We start from the raw sequence: 20,243 nt of genomic DNA, 5'->3' as shown, positions 1-20,243 counted from the left end.
TCAACAAAGTCTGAGTCAGAGCGGAAAATGCTTTTATCAAACTACTGCTGATGACAGGAAGTGCCACTTCTGGGTTTTTCGGTGTTTATTTGCAGCACATCCCTGCTCAAACTCTAGATTCGAAGGTGATGAGGCATAACAGGAAGAAGAACTTTGTTTTTTATATTGTGTTATGACAGCAGCAGGGCGGCGTGAGCCTCAGAGAACACCTCCCTCCTCGCCTTCCTCACTGTCTGAATCACGCAGACTTCCTGTCAAGGTCAACTGGGGAGGGTTAGCTGGGAAACACGGGGCAAGGATGCTGATGCCATCGGGCCTCGTAGTAAAGAAATAAACCTGGTCCAACTAAAGCGCGTCATCCATCCCTCCTGCAGGCACACACGCTGCACATCATGTTGGAAAATCACTAGTTTGGCTGTAATGTGGTTAGACCGCTCGTGGAGTCTGAACGGAACCGGCGCTGGGACCAGACAGAATGAGCAGTTACTTAAAAGATGAAGAAGGTGTTTGCTTGTCATTACGCTTGTGGGTGCAGAAAAAAACATTTCCTGGCTCTCACGATGCTGAAGAGCACGTGGAAGTGTCTAAATGCCAGACACGAACTTCCTGCTTCTGCTTGTATGGAAGCACGAAGCTGATGGTTGGACGCTCGGCCTGCTTGGCTGTTTGATTAATGTTCTGGCGGTAGAGCTCAGGAGGACCCTTGTCTCCTTGGTGACCCCCTTGTCTCCTAGGTAACCCCCTTGTCTCCTTGGTAACCCCCTGCGTCTCTGATATTCTGACAGTGCAGCCTCGATATGAACACAGACAAGTAGGAAACTTGCCCAGATCACTTTTGGTTTCAAGTTTCTCTGCACAAGGTGGTTGGGTTGCCATGGCAGCGTGAGCTTAGTCTGCATGTTTTTTTGGTTTTTTTTTTAGGCAAATCAGGTTACAGTTGCCTCAGCATGGGGTTGGTGGGGAAACTGATGTTTGGATGTGCAGGCGATAACAATGAGCCTCTCTGTGCTGTGATTAAAAGTCCTCTTTACTGGCGTATTTAGCACCTCTGTCTCTTCCTGAAACTGTTATTTGGACCCAACGGCATCTCTAAACGCTGCATGCATCATTCATATGATCTGAAAATTATCTCTGAAATATAGAAGAGTGTGTGTGTGTAACTCAGATGTGAAGGGGGGGGGCTCCCTTTGACTGGGTGGGAGGTGCCGCCCCCAACAGACTATCTGACTGCACACACACTGTGGTCAGGAGATGCACTGTGGGCTAATTCAGGAGTGTGCACTCGTGTTACTGCCTCTTTTTTGTGAAGGGGAGAGGGGCTAGAGGGGGTGTGGGCGGAGGATAGCTAGGGGAGGGAGGGGACAGCAGAAGAGGAAGGACTTAGGGTGGAAGTGGAGAGCAGAGTGAGTCGGAGCTTTGGAACCAGAGACTTTAATGTGAGGGGGAAGAGAATGAAAAGGAGGAGAAATGTGGGTGAGCTAAAGAGACATGACAAGGATTAGAGCAAGATGTGGAGCGACGGAGGAGTCTCTCAGCTGACCTGGACCAGGGAAAGACAAAGTGGAGGTGCAGAGGGGACGTGTCCGAGGGAGAAGGAAGGCTGATTTGTAACTTGGAGAGGCATGCTCAGTCCCCCAGAGAGAGAAAGGAACGCTAAATCAAACCAGAGAGACAGGAAGAGGGTGAAGAGAAGGAGGAGAAGAAGGTGGAAAACACAAAGAGAGAGAGAGAAGAACAGAGAAGCAGAGGGAGGGCTGAAGAAAGCTGACAAGTTAGTGTGAGTAGCAAGAGAAATCAAAAGGTGAGGCAGGGCTAGCAGACGTTAGCCAGCAAGGTGAGGCATGAGGGGACAGTTCTTAAAGAACCTCTTCTCTCTGGGGATTGTTGTTGTCTGTCTGGGGGGCCTGCTGACCACCCTCAGTTGGTACTTATCTGATAACAAGTAAGTGTGTAACACACACACACACACACACACACAAACACACAAAGATTGGAACAACAGTGTTGCGCTTCAGTGACTTTGGACACACTTGAGCACATTTTTTCCGTGTAAATGTCCAGAACATCAAGCCGGCGTGAGAATATCTTGGTGTTCATGTCTGTGTGTGTGTGAGTTTGTGTGTGTGTGTGGGTGTGGGGGTTTAAATGTAGCTGCAGTCCAGTCGGGAGAGCGTTTGTAGGTGAAATATGAGTGGCTGCCCGGGCTCAGCAGGCGCACGCCGCTCCACCCACCACCACCTGAAATTAAAGGTTTAGCGTCTGACAAGTTATGACACACTCTGAAGCGCCGGAGACGCAACCGTGCACAACAGGTTTATTTTAAGGAACTTGAAAACAGGAAGAAACCTGGCAAAACTTTTAAATGTAGGGTTTTCATTCTGGTGCCAGAGAAGATTACAGCTCATATTACACAGACGTGATGCCACACATGGCCAAATTAAAAATGTTACTTTACACCTTCGGTTTCATAACGCTGGCTGTGCAACAATAGTAGAATTCACAGTTTATCTGTTGTGTTCTCAGCAAGAATCACACAGCTCCTGTAAGACAGGAGGTCCCCCAGCAGGCGGACGACCTGTCCTCAGGTTACAGGTGAGACAGAAACGTTTATGTGGGCGCGTCATCAGATGGAGTCACGTCTACCTTTGTGTCACAGGGAGATCATTGACAAGGTCAACAGGTTGTACGCTCAAACCTGGGAGAAGAAGGAGGACAAGTCCAAAAAATTCAGGTAAAGTGTTTTACTGAAGAGAAGAGATGAAAATCAGGACATCCTGCTCTTTCTTTAAAGACACATTTAACACTTTGCAGATCAAATGCTGGTACAATAATCATCAAATGATTGACCTTCAGCATTCATAGTTTAATAATGTGATTCTTTAGGTCTGAGCTGAGCAGCAAGTGTCAGGGGTTTGAGAAGGCCGTCATCACGCAGGCCAACACCGTGGTGGGATCTAAAATTGTGTATGATGGGGAAAGGAAAAGGTCGGTCAAGGTGTCCACGGAGATGTTCAACACCTTTGCAAAGGTAAATAATTTGTGTGGTCACGAGACTGAAAAAACGCAAAAATTGATCCTGAGGGGGCATCCGGATTTGAACCGGAGACCTCTTGATCTGCAGTCAAATGCTCTACCACTGAGCTATACCCCCGTGACGTGAATGAATAATAATAATACTCGACTATAGGAACATCCTTTCCCTAATAAAACATATAAAACGTGCGCTGTTGTCGGCAACGGTGGGATCCTGAGTGACAGCGGCTGTGGAAAGATGATCGACTCGGCTCAGTTTGTCATCAGGTGAGATGATGAGTTCAGGTTCACGGCGGCAAAATCCGATTTTTCTCGGCTTCCAGAGGTCATTCTCTGCAACGATGTGTTCAGGTGTAACCTGCCCCCCCTGAACAACGGTTACCAGGACCACGTGGGCGTTAAAACCGACCTGGTGACGGCGAACCCCAGCATCCTCTTTGAGAAGTGAGCTCAAACGACCCACTGTGACCCCACAACATTGTCTGTGTGTGTGTATGTGCATGTGTGTGTGCGTGTTTTGACGTCAGCTGTTCTGTTCAGGTACGGTGCACTCATGGGGAGACGGCGTCCATTCATAGAGAGTCTGCGTAGCTATGGCAACTCCCTACTGCTGATTCCCGCCTTCTCCTATGGCCACAACACTCCTGTGTCCCTGCGGGCTTTTTACTCCATTGAGGACTTTGGAAGGCCCCCCCGAACTTTTTTTTTAATCCCCAGTACCTCCAGAAACTCGCCGTTTTCTGGCGCTCCAAAGGTTTACGAGCAGTCCGGCTCAGCACCGGCCTAATGGTGGCCAGTCTGGCACTGGAACTCTGCAGCAACGTGCACTTGTTTGGCTTCTGGCCGTTCGGCAACCATCCGCATGGACTCCGTACCCTGAAGAACCACTACTACGACGACATACAGACTAAAAAGAAGTTCCACGCCATGCCGGTGGAGTTTGAACTCCTGCTGCAGCTGCACACAGAGGGCGTGCTCAGGCTTCACCTGGACGACTGTGTGCCAGGTGAAGTGAACCTAATGGGCAGCACCGGAGGAGACGGACCTCCTCTGTAGCCACTCAGTAAATGTACTAGTTTTTTGGTGACACTGATTAATTGATCGGGGTAAAACTGACCACTAGTTTTAGTCGTGTCTAGAGATATTTGCACTGAAATCAAAACGCAGCAACTCTAAACACAAACCTATTTATCAGCAGAAGCTTCCCAGGTGGAATCTGGACCACAGTGTTGTTGACCCAACACTCCATGAGGCCTTGAATGCACCACAGTGCCTTACAATAACTGTAATTACTTTATATCTAAAATGAATGTATTTTTTACAGAATCAAACATCTCTGGTCAAAACACCTAGAATGTTCTGGTTGTGGTTGAATGCTTCTATTTCCCCATGAGGAACTGACACTGGGTGTGCCACAGGTGTGAAATGGACCTTTGTGGGCTGGGCCCTTCAACAGATAAGACCACTACCGACAGGTGTTTGTTTCCCGGTTGCTACTTCAAAGCTGTGACAGCCAGCCCCCAACGACCAAATACTGTTGTAAAATGGTCGTGATGGTTCAAAGTCTGGAGAAAACTAGGTTTCTATTTGACTTTGATGAAAGAGAAATAAATACATCCAATTAACCATGTGCTAATGTTTGACCACTTTGATTAAACATTTAAATCCAGACATTATTTGGGAGGAAGTTCCATATTTCCAAATTTGTTTAAAGTTTAAACTGTTAAGCGGATTTGAAAATGGCCTCCAATAAAAGAGAGAAACCAAGAACATGTGATTGTGCATTAACTCACCTTTTCTAACCTTCCTGATTTGTGTCTGAGAGGCAGGGTTACCGGTACAAGACCAGGAAGAGAGTGAAGATATGAAGGTGGGGGGAGAGAGAGAGAGAGAGAGAAGCAGAGGGAGGGCAAAAGAGTCCTGAGAAGTTAGTGGAAACAGGTAAAGTAAAAGGTGACGCAGGGTTAGCAGACGTTAGCCAGCGAGGTGAGCCATGAGGAGAAGGTTCTTAAAGTCCTGCTTCTCTCTGGGGATTGTTATTGTCTGTCTCATGGGGTTGCTGTCCAGCCTCAGTTGGTACTTATCTGGTAACAAGTAAGTGTGTCACACACACACACACACACACACACACACACACACACACACACACACACACACACACACACAACACACACAAACACTGTTGTGCTACAGTGAAGTCAGACAATTGTATGTGGTTCCTTGTGTATAAAATTGTTTGTTTCCATTAGTTAATGTGCCTTTGAACAGTGCTTTGGGTGGGACCACCCTACTTCCACAACTGGGATATCTACGTATATAGATTGCTGATCTGACAAAACATTATGCTGTGGCCGGACAATTCACCTTTGCTCCCTATATCTGTAGTATACTCCTTTCTAATGCACTTCACCTGTGTTAATAAGAATACCGTCTTGTTGTGTCATTATTACATGTTATCTTGTGTCGTTATGACACGTCATCTGACAGAACCTTCAGGGTCTTCTAGGTCTTCAGAGAAGGCCTAAAAATTCTGAACCAAGAAAATAGGAGTATTACATTAAAAAAAAAAACATTTCTTTGCTACAATACATATTATCTTTTCTGTGTTCTAAAGTTAAGTTTACTGTTGAGTTGACATCAGCAATGAAAGGGTTACTGTCCTGGAGACATGTTATTCGGACAGAATCATCGTCTACCTGACCTTGTGGCCACTGTGTGTGAGAGCACAGAACTGGGAGGCCGACATGCTTCTATTCAGTGCCGGGCACCGTTCTGGCTCCATTCCTGTTCACCCTCTACACCTCAGACTTCACCTACAGCCCCTCAACCTGCCACCCCCAGAACCTCTGTGATGACTCTGTGATCCTCAGCCTCATCACTGACAGAGTTGATAAGGAGTGGTGGACTGGTGTCTGCAGAACCAAGGAGATGTTGAAATACTTCAGGAGGCAAAAACATGCTCCACCTGTTCTGATGAGCATCCAGGGTATGAACATTGAGAGGGTGTCCACCTACAAGTACATGGATGTACATCTGAACAATAAACTGGACTAGTCCCATCACACGAACACTCTGTATAGGAAGGCTCAGAACCGACTCTTCCGAATGAGGAGACTGAGGTCTTTTGGAGAGCAGGGGAAACTCTTCAGAACTTTCTTTGTCTGTGTGGTGCCCTCACCAATCTTTAATATGTTATCTCAGCTCAGGACAGGGAGAGATTGGACATGCTAATCAGGAGGGTTAGCTCTATCCTGGGCTTCTCTCTGGACTCTGTGGAGGAGGATGGTGGCTAAGCTAAGAGCCATGCTCCCACCCCCACCCCCTCCAGTGCAGTCTGACTGCATTGGGCAGCTCTTAGAGCCAGAGACTGTTACACCGGCCCGACAAGATGGACAGGTACCACCGCCTGTTCCTGCCTACCGCTGTCATTAAATCAACATGTTAATGTAGCAGCTGTCCTGTGAGGAGAGGTTCAGTTTCATAACGCTGGCTGTGCAACAATAGTAAAAGTCACAGTTTATCTGTTGTGTTCGCAGGAAGAATCACACAGCTCCTGGAAGACAGGAGGTCCCCCCCCCAGCAGTCGGCCGAACTGTGCTCAGGTTGCAGGTGAGACAGAAACTTTTATCTGGGCGCATCATCAGATGGAGTCACGTCTACCTTTGTGTCACAGGGAGATAACTGACAAGGTCAACAGGTCGTACGCTCAAACCTTGGAGAAGAAGGAGGACAAGTCCAAAATACTGAGGTAAAATGTTTCACAAGTTTCAACTGGATTATTGAAACATTATGAATTGCCTTGAGGCACATTACAGAATCCTGGGGCCTGACCCCCAACAAGCAACAGTGGCAAGGAACAACTCCCCTTTACCCGGAAGAAACCTTGAGCAGGACCAGGCTCATGTAGGGTGACCCTCCTGCTAATGGCCGACTGGGTACAGAGGGAGGAGAAGGGGGAGGACAGGTAGAGGAGAGAATAGGCAGAGATCAGGGAAATAATATCTGTAGATGGATACAGAGAGAGGGGGAGAGAAGCAGAAAAACTACCCAATAAATAACATTGAATAATGTTTCCTAAGGGGAACATGCACAAGGTGAAAAAGATTGGTCCAAGTTCAGAACCTTGTGGAACTCCATGGCTAACCCTACAGTTTGAGGGGGGGATGCCATGGACATGAGCAAACTGGTATATATCTGGTAAATATGATCTTGTCACAGTCTGTCTTCTGGGAATCGTTTCACTCACCTGCTCAGAATCAGCAATCAGCCCGGTATTTAAGGTCCTGCCTCTGTTCCCTCTCTACCAAATTGTCCTCTGCATTCATATGAGTCATTCCAGCATTTTCCTATGGACTGATCATCCGGTACCAACCCTGCCTTTTCTTGACAATCCTGCCTCGCCTCTGTCCCGGTAAAGACCTCCGCCTTCTGTCTCTGACCCCGAGTTCATGCGAATCACCCCTGGGTTCTGTTTGCTTGTGGCTGGCCAGTCTTCTGCTGCTCAGTTCACTGTGCCAGCTCACTGGGATCTTCCTTCCGAGCGTGCTGCGTTTGGGTCCAATTGCTCTGCCCGTTTCAGATCTAAACAAGTCTCGTGCTGTCCCTTTAATCCCAATCACATAGTCTCTAGTCTCTGTAACTGTATCAAAAGCAGCACTGAGGTCCAGCAGAACCAGCATAGAAACCAGTCCAGTAAGATCATTAGAAACTTTAATAAGTGCTGTTTTTGTGCTGTGGTGAGCTCTAAAGCCTGACTGAAACATCTCAAACAGGCCGTTCCTCTGCAGGTGTTTTTCTTCTCTTGAAGGCATTTTGCCTTCTATCCAGTAGACTTCTTCAGTTCTGAACTTGTTGGGGACAGAGCTTGAAACTATAGCCCTTGTGGACCATTAGCATTCTAATGGTCTGGGTGGTCACCTGAGAGTCGTTGGCAGGGTCGTTCACCTAGTTGGTGTGTCTCCCCTTTATCTGCTGGCTCACATGGTAATGAGTCACCAGGTCCCCTGAAATAGTGTGTTTGGTTTGTGTTGGAAGGAGTGGAGGACTGCGTTGTATGTGGGTGATAGGAAGTGCCTTAGCCCAAAACCTTTGTTTAAGGATGGTTTTTCCAATTTGACATGGATGGCTTCCTTGACACCCCTTTTAAACCAGTGGTCTTCTCTGGCCAGTATCCGTACTTGGCTGTACTCAATGGAGTGCCCGCTCTCCTTTAGGTGTAAGTGGACTGCTGAGTTCTGACCCGAAGAGTTAGTACGTTTGTGTTGTGCCATTCTTCCATGGAGAGGTTGTTTGGTTTCACCAATGTACAATTCCTTACATTCCTCCGGACACTGTACAGGATAAACAACATTACATTGTTTATGTCTTGGTGTCTTGTCCTTCGGGGGTACCAGTTTCTGTCTGAGTGTCTTGCTGGGTTTAAACTGCACCGGTATGTCATGTTTTAAGAGGATCCTTCTAAATTTTTTAGAGACCCCGGACAGATAGGGGATTGAAACGCTGTGGTGTTTGTTTCTCTCCTCAGGAGGGATAATAATAATGATAATAACAAGTGTCATTAATAGTATTAATTGTTAGTATCATAGATAGGTGCATCTTTCACATAATCTTACTGAGAAATAATCATTTTAGCGTCATATATTCAAAATAGAAAACATTAAACAAAATATTGAATAAAGCTCAGAAAACAATACAAACACTCATCAAAGGGATGTCAATCTTTTATTGTTATTTGGTTAAGGACTTGTTTTTTGGTTACGTGAACAGTATCATCTAACATAACAGCAAAGATGGGTATCACAATGGCTTTTAACATCATATGTTCAATTTCAACACACTGTGGTTGTGCAACAATCGTAAAATTCACAGTTTATCTGTTGTGTTCTCAGCAAGAATCACACAGCTCCTGTAAGACAGGAGGTCCCCCAGCAGGTGGCCGACCTGTGCTCAGGTTGCAGGTGAGACAGAAACGTTTATGTGGGCGCGTCATCAGATGGAGTCACGTCTACCTTTGTGTCACAGGGAGATCATTGACAAGGTCAACAGGTTGTACGCTCAAACCTGGGAGAAGAAGGAAGACAAGTACAAAAAATTCAGGTAAAGTGTTTTACTTAAGAGAAGAGATGAAAATCAGGACATCCTGCTCTTTCTTTGAAGACACATTTAACACTTTGCAGATCAAATGCTGGTACAATAATCATCAAATGATTGACCTTCAGAATTCATAGTTTAATAATGTGATTCTTTAGGTCTGAGCTGAGCAGCAAGTGTCAGGGGTTTGAGAAGGCCATCATCACGCAGGCCAACACCGTGGTGGGATCTAAAATTGTGTATGATGGGGAAAGAAAAAGCTTGGTCCAGGTGACCCCGGAGATGTTCAACACCTTTCCAAAGGTAGTACGTTTGTGTGGTGACATAACTTCTGACAGTAAAGAAGATTGACACTGAGAACACGTAAAACTAGAAGGTGGAACCCCAGGGGGTATCTGGACTTGGAACCAGAGATCTCTTTATTTGCAGTCAAATGCTCTACCACTGAGCTATACCCCCAATTCTCCCAATTCTTGACTGTAGGAACATCCTTTCCCAAATAAAACATGGGAAACGTGCGCTGTTGTCGGCAACGGTGGGATCCTGAGTGACAGCGGCTGTGGAAAGATGATCGACTCGGCTCAGTTTGTCATCAGGTGAGATGATGAGTTCAGGTTCACGGCGACAGATTCCCTTTTTCTCCGCTTCCAGAGGTCATTCTCTGCAACGATGTGTTCAGGTGTAACCTGCCCCCCCTGAACAACGGTTACCAGGACCACGTGGGCGTTAAAACCGACCTGGTGACAGCGAACCCCAGCATCCTCTTTGAGAAGTGAGCTCAAACGATCCACTGTGACCCCACAACATTGTCTGTGTGTGTGTGTATGTGCATGTGTGTGTGTGTATGTGCGTGTTTTGACGTCAGCTGTTCTGTTCAGGTATGGTGCACTCATGGGGAGACGGCGTCCATTCATAGAGAGTCTGCGTAGCTATGGCAACTCCCTACTGCTGCTTCCTACGTTCTCCTATAGGCGCAACACTCCTGTGTCCCTGCGGGCTTTTTACTCCATTGAGGACTTTGGAAGCCCCACCCGAGCTATTTCCTTCAATCCTCAGTACCTACAGAAACTCGACGTCTTCTGGCGCTCCAAAGGTTTACGAGCAGTCCGACTCAGCACCGGCCTAATGGTGGCCAGTCTGGCACTGGAACTCTGCAGCAACGTGCACTTGTTTGGCTTCTGGCCGTTCGCAACCATCCGCATGGACTCCGTACCCTGAAGAACCACTACTACGACGACATACAGACTAAAAAGAAGTTCCACGCCATGCCGGTGGAGTTTGAACTCCTGCTGCAGCTGCACACAGAGGGCGTGCTCAGGCTTCACCTGGACGACTGTGTGCCAGGTGAAGTGAACCTTATGGGCAGCACCGGAGGAGACGGACCTCCTCTGTAGCCACTCAGTAAATGTACTAGTTTTTTGGTGACACTGATTAATTGATCGGGGTAAAACTGACCACTAGTTTTAGTCGTGTCTAGAGATATTTGCACTGAAATCAAAACGCAGCAACTCTAAACACAAACCTATTTATCAGCAGAAGCTTCCCAGGTGGAATCTGGACCACAGTGTTGTTGACCCAACACTCCATGAGGCCTTGAATGCACCACAGTGCCTTACAATAACTGTAATTACTTTATATCTAAAATGAATGTATTTTTTACAGAATCAAACATCTCTGGTCAAAACACCTAGAATGTTCTGGTTGTGGTTGAATGCTTCTATTTCCCCATGAGGAACTGACACTGGGTGTGCCACAGGTGTGAAATGGACCTTTGTGGGCTGGGCCCTTCAACAAATAAGACCACTACCGACAGGTGTTTGTTTCCCGGTTGCTACTTCAAAGCTGTGACAGCCAGCCCCCAACGACCAAATACTGTTGTAAAATGGTCGTGATGGTTCAAAGTCTGGAGAAAACTAGGTTTCTATTTGACTTTGATGAAAGAGAAATAAATACATCCAATTAACCATGTGCTAATGTTGGACCACTTTGATTAAACATTTAAATCCAGACATTATTTGTGAGGAAGTTCCATATTTCCAAATTTGTTTAAAGTTTAAACTGTTAAGCGGATTTGAAAATGGCCTCCAATAAAAGAGAGAAACCAAGAACATGTGATTGTGCATTAACTCACCTTTTCTAACCTTCCTGATTTGTGTCTGAGAGGGGGTTACCGGTACAAGACCAGGAAGAGAGTGAAGATATGAAGGTGGGGGAGAGAGAGAGAGAGAGAGAGAAGAGAGCAGAGGGAGGGCAAAAGAGTCCTGAGAAGTTAGTGGAAACAGGTAAGTAAAAGGTGACGCAGGGTTAGCAGACGTTAGCCAGCGAGGTGAGCCATGAGGAGAAGGTTCTTAAAGTCCTGCTTCTCTCTGGGGATTGTTATTGTCTGTCTCATGGGGTTGCTGTCCAGCCTCAGTTGGTACTTATCTGGTAACAAGTAAGTGTGTCACACACACACACACACACACACACACACACACACAACACACACACACACACACCACACACACACACACAACACTGTGTGCTACAGTGAAGTCAGACAATTGTATGTGGTTCCTTGTGTATAAAATTGTTTGTTCCATTAGTTAATGTGCCTTTGAACAGTGCTTTGGGTGGGACCACCCTACTTCCACAACTGGGATATCTACGTATATAGATTGCTGATCTGACAAAACATTATGCTGTGGCCGGACAATTCACCTTTGCTCCCTATATCTGTAGTATACTCCTTTCTAATGCCCTTCACCTGTGTTAATAAGAATACCGTCTTGTTGTGTCATTATTACATGTTATCTTGTGTCGTTATGACACGTCATCTGACAGAACCTTCAGGGTCTTCTAGGTCTTCAGAGAAGGCCTAAAAATTCTGAACCAAGAAAATAGGAGTATTACATTAAGAAAAAAAACATTTCTTTGCTACAATACATATGATCTTTTCTGTGTTCTAAAGTTAAGTTTACTGTTGAGTTGACATCAGCAATGAAAGGGTTACTGTCCTGGAGACATGTTATTCGGACAGAATCATCGTCTACCTGACCTTGTGGCCACTGTGTGTGAGAGCACAGAACTGGGAGGCCGACATGCTTCTATTCAGTGCCGGGCACCGTTCTGGCTCCATTCCTGTTCACCCTCTACACCTCAGACTTCACCTACAGCCCCTCAACCTGCCACCCCCACCCCAGAACCTCTGTGATGACTCTGTGATCCTCAGCCTCATCACTGACAGAGTTGATAAGGAGTGGTGGACTGGTGTCTGCAGAACCAAGGATGTTGAAATACTTCAGGAGGCAAAAACATGCTCCACCTGTTCTGATGAGCATCCAGGGTATGAACATTGAGAGGGTGTCCACCTACAAGTACATGGATGTACATCTGAACAATAAACTGGACTAGTCCATCACACGAACACTCTGTATAGGAAGGCTCAGAACCGACTCTTCCGAATGAGGAGACTGAGGTCTTTTGGAGAGCAGGGGAAACTCTTCAGAACTTTCTTTGTCTGTGTGGTGCCCTCACCAATCTTTAATATGTTATCTCAGCTCAGGACAGGGAGAGATTGGACATGCTAATCAGGAGGGTTAGCTCTATCCTGGGCTTCTCTCTGGACTCTGTGGAGGAGGATGGTGGCTAAGCTAAGAGCCATGCTCCCACCCCCACCCCCTCCAGTGCAGTCTGACTGCATTGGGCAGCTCTTAGAGCCAGAGACTGTTACACACCGCCCGACAAGAAGGACAGGTACCACCGCCTGTTCCTGCCTACCGCTGTCATTAAATCAACATGTTAATGTAGCAGCTGTCCTGTGAGGAGAGGTTCAGTTTCATAACGCTGGCTGTGCAACAATAGTAAAAGTCACAGTTTATCTGTTGTGTTCGCAGGAAGAATCACACAGCTCCTGGAAGACAGGAGGTCCCCCAGCAGTCGGCCGAACTGTGCTCAGGTTGCAGGTGAGACAGAAACTTTTATCTGGGCGCATCATCAGATGGAGTCACGTCTACCTTTGTGTCACAGGGAGATCACTGACAAGGTCAACAGGTCGTACGCTCAAACCTTGGAGAAGAAGGAGGACAAGTCCAAAATATGAGGTAAAATGTTTCACAAGTTTCAACTGGATTATTGAAACATTATGAATTGCCTTGAGGCACATTACAGATCTCCTGGGCCTGACCCCCAACAAGCAACAGTGGCAAGGAACAACTCCCCTTTACCCGGAAGAAACCTTGAGCAGGACCAGGCTCATGTAGGGTGACCCTCCTGCTAATGGCCGACTGGGTACAGAGGGAGGAGAAGGGGGAGGACAGGTAGAGGAGAGAATAGGCAGAGATCAGGGAAATAATATCTGTAGATGGATACAGAGAGAGGGGGAGAGAAGCAGAAAAACTACCCAATAAATAACATTGAATAATGTTTCCTAAGGGGAACATGCACAAGGTGAAAAAGATTGGTCCAAGTTCAGAACCTTGTGGAACTCCATGGCTAACCCTACAGTTTGAGGGGGGAATGCCATGGACATGAGCAAACTGGTATATATCTGGTAAATATGATCTTGTCACAGTCTGTCTTCTGGGAATCGTTTCACTCACCTGCTCAGAATCAGCAATCAGCCCGGTATTTAAGGTCCTGCCTCTGTTCCCTCTCTACCAAATTGTCCTCTGCATTCATATGAGTCATTCCAGCATTTTCCTATGGACTGATCATCCGGTACCAACCCTGCCTTTTCTTGACAATCCTGCCTCGCCTCTGTCCCGGTAAAGACCTCCGCCTTCTGTCTCTGACCCCGAGTTCATGCGAATCACCCCTGGGTTCTGTTTGCTTGTGGCTGGCCATTCTTCTGCTGCTCAGTTCACTGTGCCAGCTCACTGGGATCTTCCTTCCGAGCGTGCTGCGTTTGGGTCCAATTGCTCTGCCCGTTTCAGATCTAAACAAGTCTCGTGCTGTCCCTTTAATCCCAATCACATAGTCTCTAGTCTCTGTAACTGTATCAAAAGCATCCAAGGTAGTTTTCTCTGTCACTGGACTGGGTTTCTTCTCTTGAAGACGTTTCGCCTTCTATCCAGAAGGCTTCTTCAGTTCTGAAATCGCTTGGGAGAGAGCTTGAAAATATAGCCCCTGTGGACCATTTGCATGCTAATGATCCGGGTGGTCACCTGAGAGTCGTTAGCAGGGTCGTTGGTCGGGTCGTTCACCTAGTTTCTGTTGAGGTGTCTCCCTTTGTCTGCTGGGTCACATGGTGATGAGTCACTGGGTCTCCTGGAATGGTGTGAATGTTTGTTTTGCTGTTGGAAGGAGTGGAGGACTGCATTGTATGTGGGTGATAGGAAGTGCCTCAGGCCACCACCTCTGTTCAAGGATGGTTTCTCCAATTTAACATGGATAGCTTCCTTAACCCCCCTTTCAAACCAGCGGTCTTCTCTGGCCAGTATCCTTACTTGGCTGTCCTCGAAGGAGTGCCCACTCTCCTTTAAGTGTAAGTGGACTGCTGAATCCTGACCCGAAGAGGTGGCACGTCTGTGTTGTGCCATTCTTCTGTGGAGAGGTTGTTTGGTTTCCCCAATGTACAGTTCCTTGCATTCCTCCTGGCACTGTACAGCATAGACAACATTACTTTGTTTGGGTCTTGGTGTCTTGTCCTTTGGGTGTACTAACCTCTGTCTGAGAGTGTTGCTGGGTTTGAAATGAACCGGTATGTCGTGTTTCTGGAGGATCCTCCTAAACTTCTCCGAGACTCCAGACAGGTAGGGGATGGAAACGCTGCGACGTTTGTTTCTCTCCTCCTCTCCTTTGCTGAGGTCTCGCTTTCTTGAGGTCCTGGTGAAGGCCCAGTCTGGGTAGCCACATGTTTTGAGAGCTGTCTTAATGTGGTCCTGTTCCTTCTTTCTGCCTTGGGATGTGGTGGGTATTTCTCTGGCCCGTGTTGGAGGGTTCTGATCACTCCCAACTTGTGTTCCAGTGGATGGTGAGAGTCAAACTGGAGGTACTGGTCAGTATGTGTAGGTTTTCTGTAGACTTCGATGGTGAGATTTCTGTCCTCAGTGATCTTGACCGCGCAGTCCAGAAAGGCCAGACTGTTTCCTTTTACATCTTCCCGGGTGAATTTTACATGTTCGTCTGTTTTGTTGAGGTGATCGGAGAAAGCTTCCAATTCTTGTGTTTGGATTTTGACCCAGGTGTCATCAACATACCTGAACCAGTGGCTTGGCGCAGTTCCTGTGAAGGATGTCAGGGCCTGGGATTCCACCTTCTCCATGTATAGGTTGGCAACTATAGGGGATACTGGTGAGCCCATGGCACAGCCATGTTTCTGCCTGTAGAAGCCTTCTCTGTACTGGAAATAAGTGGTGTTCAAACACAGGTCCAGCATGGTGCAGATTTGGGCCGGTGTTAAGGTGGTTCTTTCTGTAAGGTTCTTGTCCAATAGAAGGTGCTTGTGGATGGTGTCTATGGCGCTGGCGGTGGGGATGCACGTGAAGAGTGACGTGACATCATAAGATACCATAGTCTCTTCTGGAAGTAGTGTGAGTCCAACGACTTTTTGAGCAAAGTCTTGGGAGTTTTTGATGTGGTGTGGGGTCTTGCCAACCATGGGAGACAAGATGGAGGCCAAGTATTTGGAAATGTTGTAGGTTACAGAATTGATACTGCTTACTATGGGTCTGAGAGGGGTCCCTGGTTTGTGGATCTTGGGCAATCCATAAATGCAAGGGATGGTTTCTCCTGGATATAGACGGTAGTATTGTGGTCTGTCAATGGCTTTATCCTTTTCCAGCTTCTGTAGTAAGTATAAGGTATCTTATGATGTCACGTCACTCTTCACGTGCATCCCCACCGCCAGCGCCATAGACACCATCCACAAGCACCTTCTATTGGACAAGAACCTTACAGAAAGAACCACCTTAACACCGGCCCAAATCTGCACCATGCTGGACCTGTGTTTGAACACCACTTATTTCCAGTACAGAGAAGGCTTCTACAGGCAGAAACATGGCTGTGCCATGGGCTCACCAGTATCCCCTATAGTTGCCAACCTATACATGGAGAAGGTGGAATCCCAGGCCCTGACATCCTTCACAGGAACTGCGCCAAGCCACTGGTTCAGGTATGTTGATGACACCTGGGTCAAAATCCAAACACAAGAATTGGAAGCTTTCTCCGATCACCTCAACAAAACAGACGAACATGTAAAATTCACCCGGGAAGATGTAAAAGGAAACAGTCTGGCCTTTCTGGACTGCGCGGTCAAGATCACTGAGGACAGAAATCTCACCATCGAAGTCTACAGAAAACCTACACATACTGACCAGTACCTCCAGTTTGACTCTCACCATCCACTGGAACACAAGTTGGGAGTGATCAGAACCCTCCAACACCGGGCCAGAGAAATACCCACCACATCCCAAGGCAGAAAGAAGGAACAGGACCACATTAAGACAGCTCTCAAAACATGTGGCTACCCAGACTGGGCCTTCACCAGGACCTCAAGAAAGCGAGACCTCAGCAAAGGAGAGGAGGAGAGAAACAAACGTCGCAGCGTTTCCATCCCCTACCTGTCTGGAGTCTCGGAGAAGTTTAGGAGGATCCTCCAGAAACACGACATACCGGTTCATTTCAAACCCAGCAACACTCTCAGACAGAGGTTAGTACACCCAAAGGACAAGACACCAAGACCCAAACAAAGTAATGTTGTCTATGCTGTACAGTGCCAGGAGGAATGCAAGGAACTGTACATTGGGGAAACCAAACAACCTCTCCACAGAAGAATGGCACAACACAGACGTGCCACCTCTTCGGGTCAGGATTCAGCAGTCCACTTACACTTAAAGGAGAGTGGGCACTCCTTCGAGGACAGCCAAGTAAGGATACTGGCCAGAGAAGACCGCTGGTTTGAAAGGGGGGTTAAGGAAGCTATCCATGTTAAATTGGAGAAACCATCCTTGAACAGAGGTGGTGGCCTGAGGCACTTCCTATCACCCACATACAATGCAGTCCTCCACTCCTTCCAACAGCAAAACAAACATTCACACCATTCCAGGAGACCCAGTGACTCATCACCATGTGACCCAGCAGACAAAGGGGAGACACCTCAACAGAAACTAGGTGAACGACCCGACCAACGACCCTGCTAACGACTCTCAGGTGACCACCCGGATCATTAGCATGCAAATGGTCCACAGGGGCTATATATTTTCAAGCTCTCTCCCAAGCGATTTCAGAACTGAAGAAGCCTTCTGGATAGAAGGCGAAACGTCTTCAAGAGAAGAAACCCAGTCCAGTTGACAGAGAAAACTACCTTGGATACAATGACCTGGATGACTGAGAATTTACACAGACATCTTGTATCAAAAGCAGCACTGAGGTCCAGCAGAACCAGCATAGAAACCAGTCCAGTAAGATCATTAGAAACTTTAATAAGTGCTGTTTTTGTGCTGTGGTGAGCTCTAAAGCCTGACTGAAACATCTCAAACAGGCCGTTCCTCTGCAGGTGTTTTTCTTCTCTTGAAGGCATTTTGCCTTCTATCCAGTAGACTTCTTCAGTTCTGAACTTGTTGGGGACAGAGCTTGAAACTATAGCCCTTGTGGACCATTAGCATTCTAATGGTCTGGGTGGTCACCTGAGAGTCGTTGGCAGGGTCGTTCACCTAGTTGGTGGTGTCTCCCCTTTATCTGCTGGCTCACATGGTAATGAGTCACCAGGTCCCCTGAAATAGTGTGTTTGGTTTGTTGTTGGAAGGAGTGGAGGACTGCGTTGTATGGGTGATATAGGAAGTGCCTTAGCCCAAAACCTTTGTTTAAGGATGGTTTTTCCAATTTGACATGGATGGCTTCCTTGACACCCCTTTTAAACCAGTGGTCTTCTCTGGCCAGTATCCGTACTTGGCTGTACTCAATGGAGTGCCCGCTCTCCTTTAGGTGTAAGTGGACTGCTGAGTTCTGACCCGAAGAGTTAGTACGTTTGTGTTGTGCCATTCTTCCATGGAGAGGTTGTTTGGTTTCAACAATGTACAATTCCTTACATTCCTCCGGACACTGTACAGGATAAACAACATTACATTGTTTATGTCTTGGTGTCTTGTCCTTCGGGGGTACCAGTTTCTGTCTGAGTGTCTTGCTGGGTTAAACTGCACCGGTATGTCATGTTTTAAGAGGATCCTTCTAAATTTTTTAGAGACCCCAGACAGATAGGGGATTGAAACGCTGTGGTTTTTGTTTTCTCTCCTCAGGAGAGATAATAATAATGATAATAACAAGTGTCATTAATAGTATTAATTGTTAGTATCATAGATAGGTGCATCTTTCACATAATCTTACTGAGAAATAATCATTTTAGCGTCATATATTCAAAATAGAAAACATTAAACAAAATATTGAATAAAGCTCAGAAAACAATACAAACACTCATCAAAGGGATGTCAATCTTTTATTGTTATTTGGTTAAGGACTTGTTTTTTTGTTACGTGAACAGTATCATCTAACATAACAGCAAAGATGGGTATCACAATGGCTTTTAACATCATATGTTCAATTCAAACACTGTGTTGTGCAACAATCGTAAAATTCACAGTTTATCTGTTGTGTTCTCAGCAAGAATCACACAGCTCCTGTAAGACAGGAGGTCCCCCAGCAGGTGGCCGACCTGTGCTCAGGTTGCAGGTGAGACAGAAACGTTTATGTGGGCGCGTCATCAGATGGAGTCACGTCTACCTTTGTGTCACAGGGAGATCATTGACAAGGTCAACAGGTTGTACGCTCAAACCTGGGAGAAGAAGGAAGACAAGTACAAAAAATTCAGGTAAAGTGTTTTACTTAAGAGAAGAGATGAAAATCAGGACATCCTGCTCTTTCTTTGAAGACACATTTAACACTTTGCAGATCAAATGCTGGTACAATAATCATCAAATGATTGACCTTCAGAATTCATAGTTTAATAATGTGATTCTTTAGGTCTGAGCTGAGCAGCAAGTGTCAGGGGTTTGAGAAGGCCATCATCACGCAGGCCAACACCGTGGTGGGATCTAAAATTGTGTATGATGGGGAAAGAAAAAGCTTGGTCCAGGTGACCCCGGAGATGTTCAACACCTTTCCAAAGGTAGTACGTTTGTGTGGTGACATAACTTCTGACAGTAAAGAAGATTGACACTGAGAACACGTAAAACTAGAAGGTGGAACCCCAGGGGGTATCTGGACTTGGAACCAGAGATCTCTTTATTTGCAGTCAAATGCTCTACCACTGAGCTATACCCCCAATTCTCCCAATTCTTGACTGTAGGAACATCCTTTCCCAAATAAAACATGGGAAACGTGCGCTGTTGTCGGCAACGGTGGGATCCTGAGTGACAGCGGCTGTGGAAAGATGATCGACTCGGCTCAGTTTGTCATCAGGTGAGATGATGAGTTCAGGTTCACGGCGACAGATTCCCTTTTTCTCCGCTTCCAGAGGTCATTCTCTGCAACGATGTGTTCAGGTGTAACCTGCCCCCCCTGAACAACGGTTACCAGGACCACGTGGGCGTTAAAACCGACCTGGTGACGGCGAACCCCAGCATCCTCGTTGAGAAGTGAGCTCAAACGATCCACTGTGACCCCACAACATTGTCTGTGTGTGTGTGTATGTGCATGTGTGTGTGTGTGTATGTGTGTGTGCGTGTTTTGACGTCAGCTGTTCTGTTCAGGTATGGTGCACTCATGGGGAGACGGCGTCCATTCATAGAGAGTCTGCGTAGCTATGGCAACTCCCTACTGCTGCTTCCTACGTTCTCCTATAGGAGCAACACTCCTGTGTCCCTGCGGGCTTTTTACTCCATTGAGGACTTTGGAAGCCCCACCCGAGCTATTTCCTTCAATCCTCAGTACCTACAGAAACTCGACGTCTTCTGGCGCTCCAAAGGTTTACGAGCAGTCCGACTCAGCACCGGCCTAATGGTGGCCAGTCTGGCACTGGAACTCTGCAGCAACGTGCACTTGTTTGGCTTCTGGCCGTTCGGCAACCATCCGCATGGACTCCGTACCCTGAAGAACCACTACTACGACGACATACAGACTAAAAAGAAGTTCGTTCCACGCCATGCCGGTGGAGTTTGAACTCCTGCTGCAGCTGCACACAGAGGGCGTGCTCAGGCTTCACCTGG

General features: G+C 46.9%; 2 protein-coding genes, 3 non-coding genes and 1 pseudogene across 5 annotated transcripts; 3 read left to right on the top strand and 3 right to left on the bottom strand.

Annotated features, from left to right (window-relative positions):
- Window positions 1-1,370: 1,370 nt before the first annotated feature.
- On the top strand, window positions 1,371-4,803 carry LOC130515373 (alpha-2,8-sialyltransferase 8F-like). Its single transcript, XM_057015560.1, is given in 8 exon segments — window positions 1,371-1,942; window positions 2,524-2,592; window positions 2,657-2,731; window positions 2,884-3,028; window positions 3,188-3,300; window positions 3,385-3,477; window positions 3,574-3,718; window positions 3,721-4,803. Coding segments are annotated over 8 exon segments (1,110 nt in total). The 5' UTR covers window positions 1,371-1,841; the 3' UTR covers window positions 4,090-4,803.
- On the bottom strand, window positions 3,080-3,151 carry trnac-gca (transfer RNA cysteine (anticodon GCA)). The gene has a single exon. It is a non-coding gene; the product is annotated as a tRNA-Cys (tRNA).
- A 141-nt stretch (window positions 4,804-4,944) lies between the features above and the next one.
- LOC130515368 (alpha-2,8-sialyltransferase 8F-like) lies at window positions 4,945-11,091 on the top strand (annotated as a pseudogene).
- On the bottom strand, window positions 9,510-9,582 carry trnac-gca (transfer RNA cysteine (anticodon GCA)). The gene has a single exon. It is a non-coding gene; the product is annotated as a tRNA-Cys (tRNA).
- A 322-nt stretch (window positions 11,092-11,413) lies between the features above and the next one.
- On the top strand, window positions 11,414-20,211 carry LOC130515370 (alpha-2,8-sialyltransferase 8F-like). The gene is made up of 9 exons (XM_057015557.1): window positions 11,414-11,557; window positions 12,999-13,067; window positions 13,132-13,202; window positions 18,696-18,768; window positions 18,833-18,907; window positions 19,060-19,204; window positions 19,385-19,497; window positions 19,581-19,673; window positions 19,788-20,211. The coding sequence occupies exons 1-9, from the start codon at window positions 11,457-11,459 to the stop codon at window positions 20,194-20,196; spliced, it is 1,149 nt and encodes a 382-aa protein (XP_056871537.1). The 5' UTR covers window positions 11,414-11,456; the 3' UTR covers window positions 20,197-20,211.
- Window positions 19,288-19,360, bottom strand: trnac-gca (transfer RNA cysteine (anticodon GCA)). Its single transcript has one exon. It is a non-coding gene; the product is annotated as a tRNA-Cys (tRNA).
- Window positions 20,212-20,243: the final 32 nt, after the last annotated feature.

Source organism: Takifugu flavidus, chromosome 18 (genome assembly GCF_003711565.1).
Source record: "Takifugu flavidus isolate HTHZ2018 chromosome 18, ASM371156v2, whole genome shotgun sequence".
Lineage (NCBI taxonomy): Eukaryota > Metazoa > Chordata > Actinopteri > Tetraodontiformes > Tetraodontidae > Takifugu > Takifugu flavidus.
The sequence above is the reverse complement of the archived record's forward strand: the minus strand, read 5'-3'. Positions and strand labels throughout refer to the sequence as shown.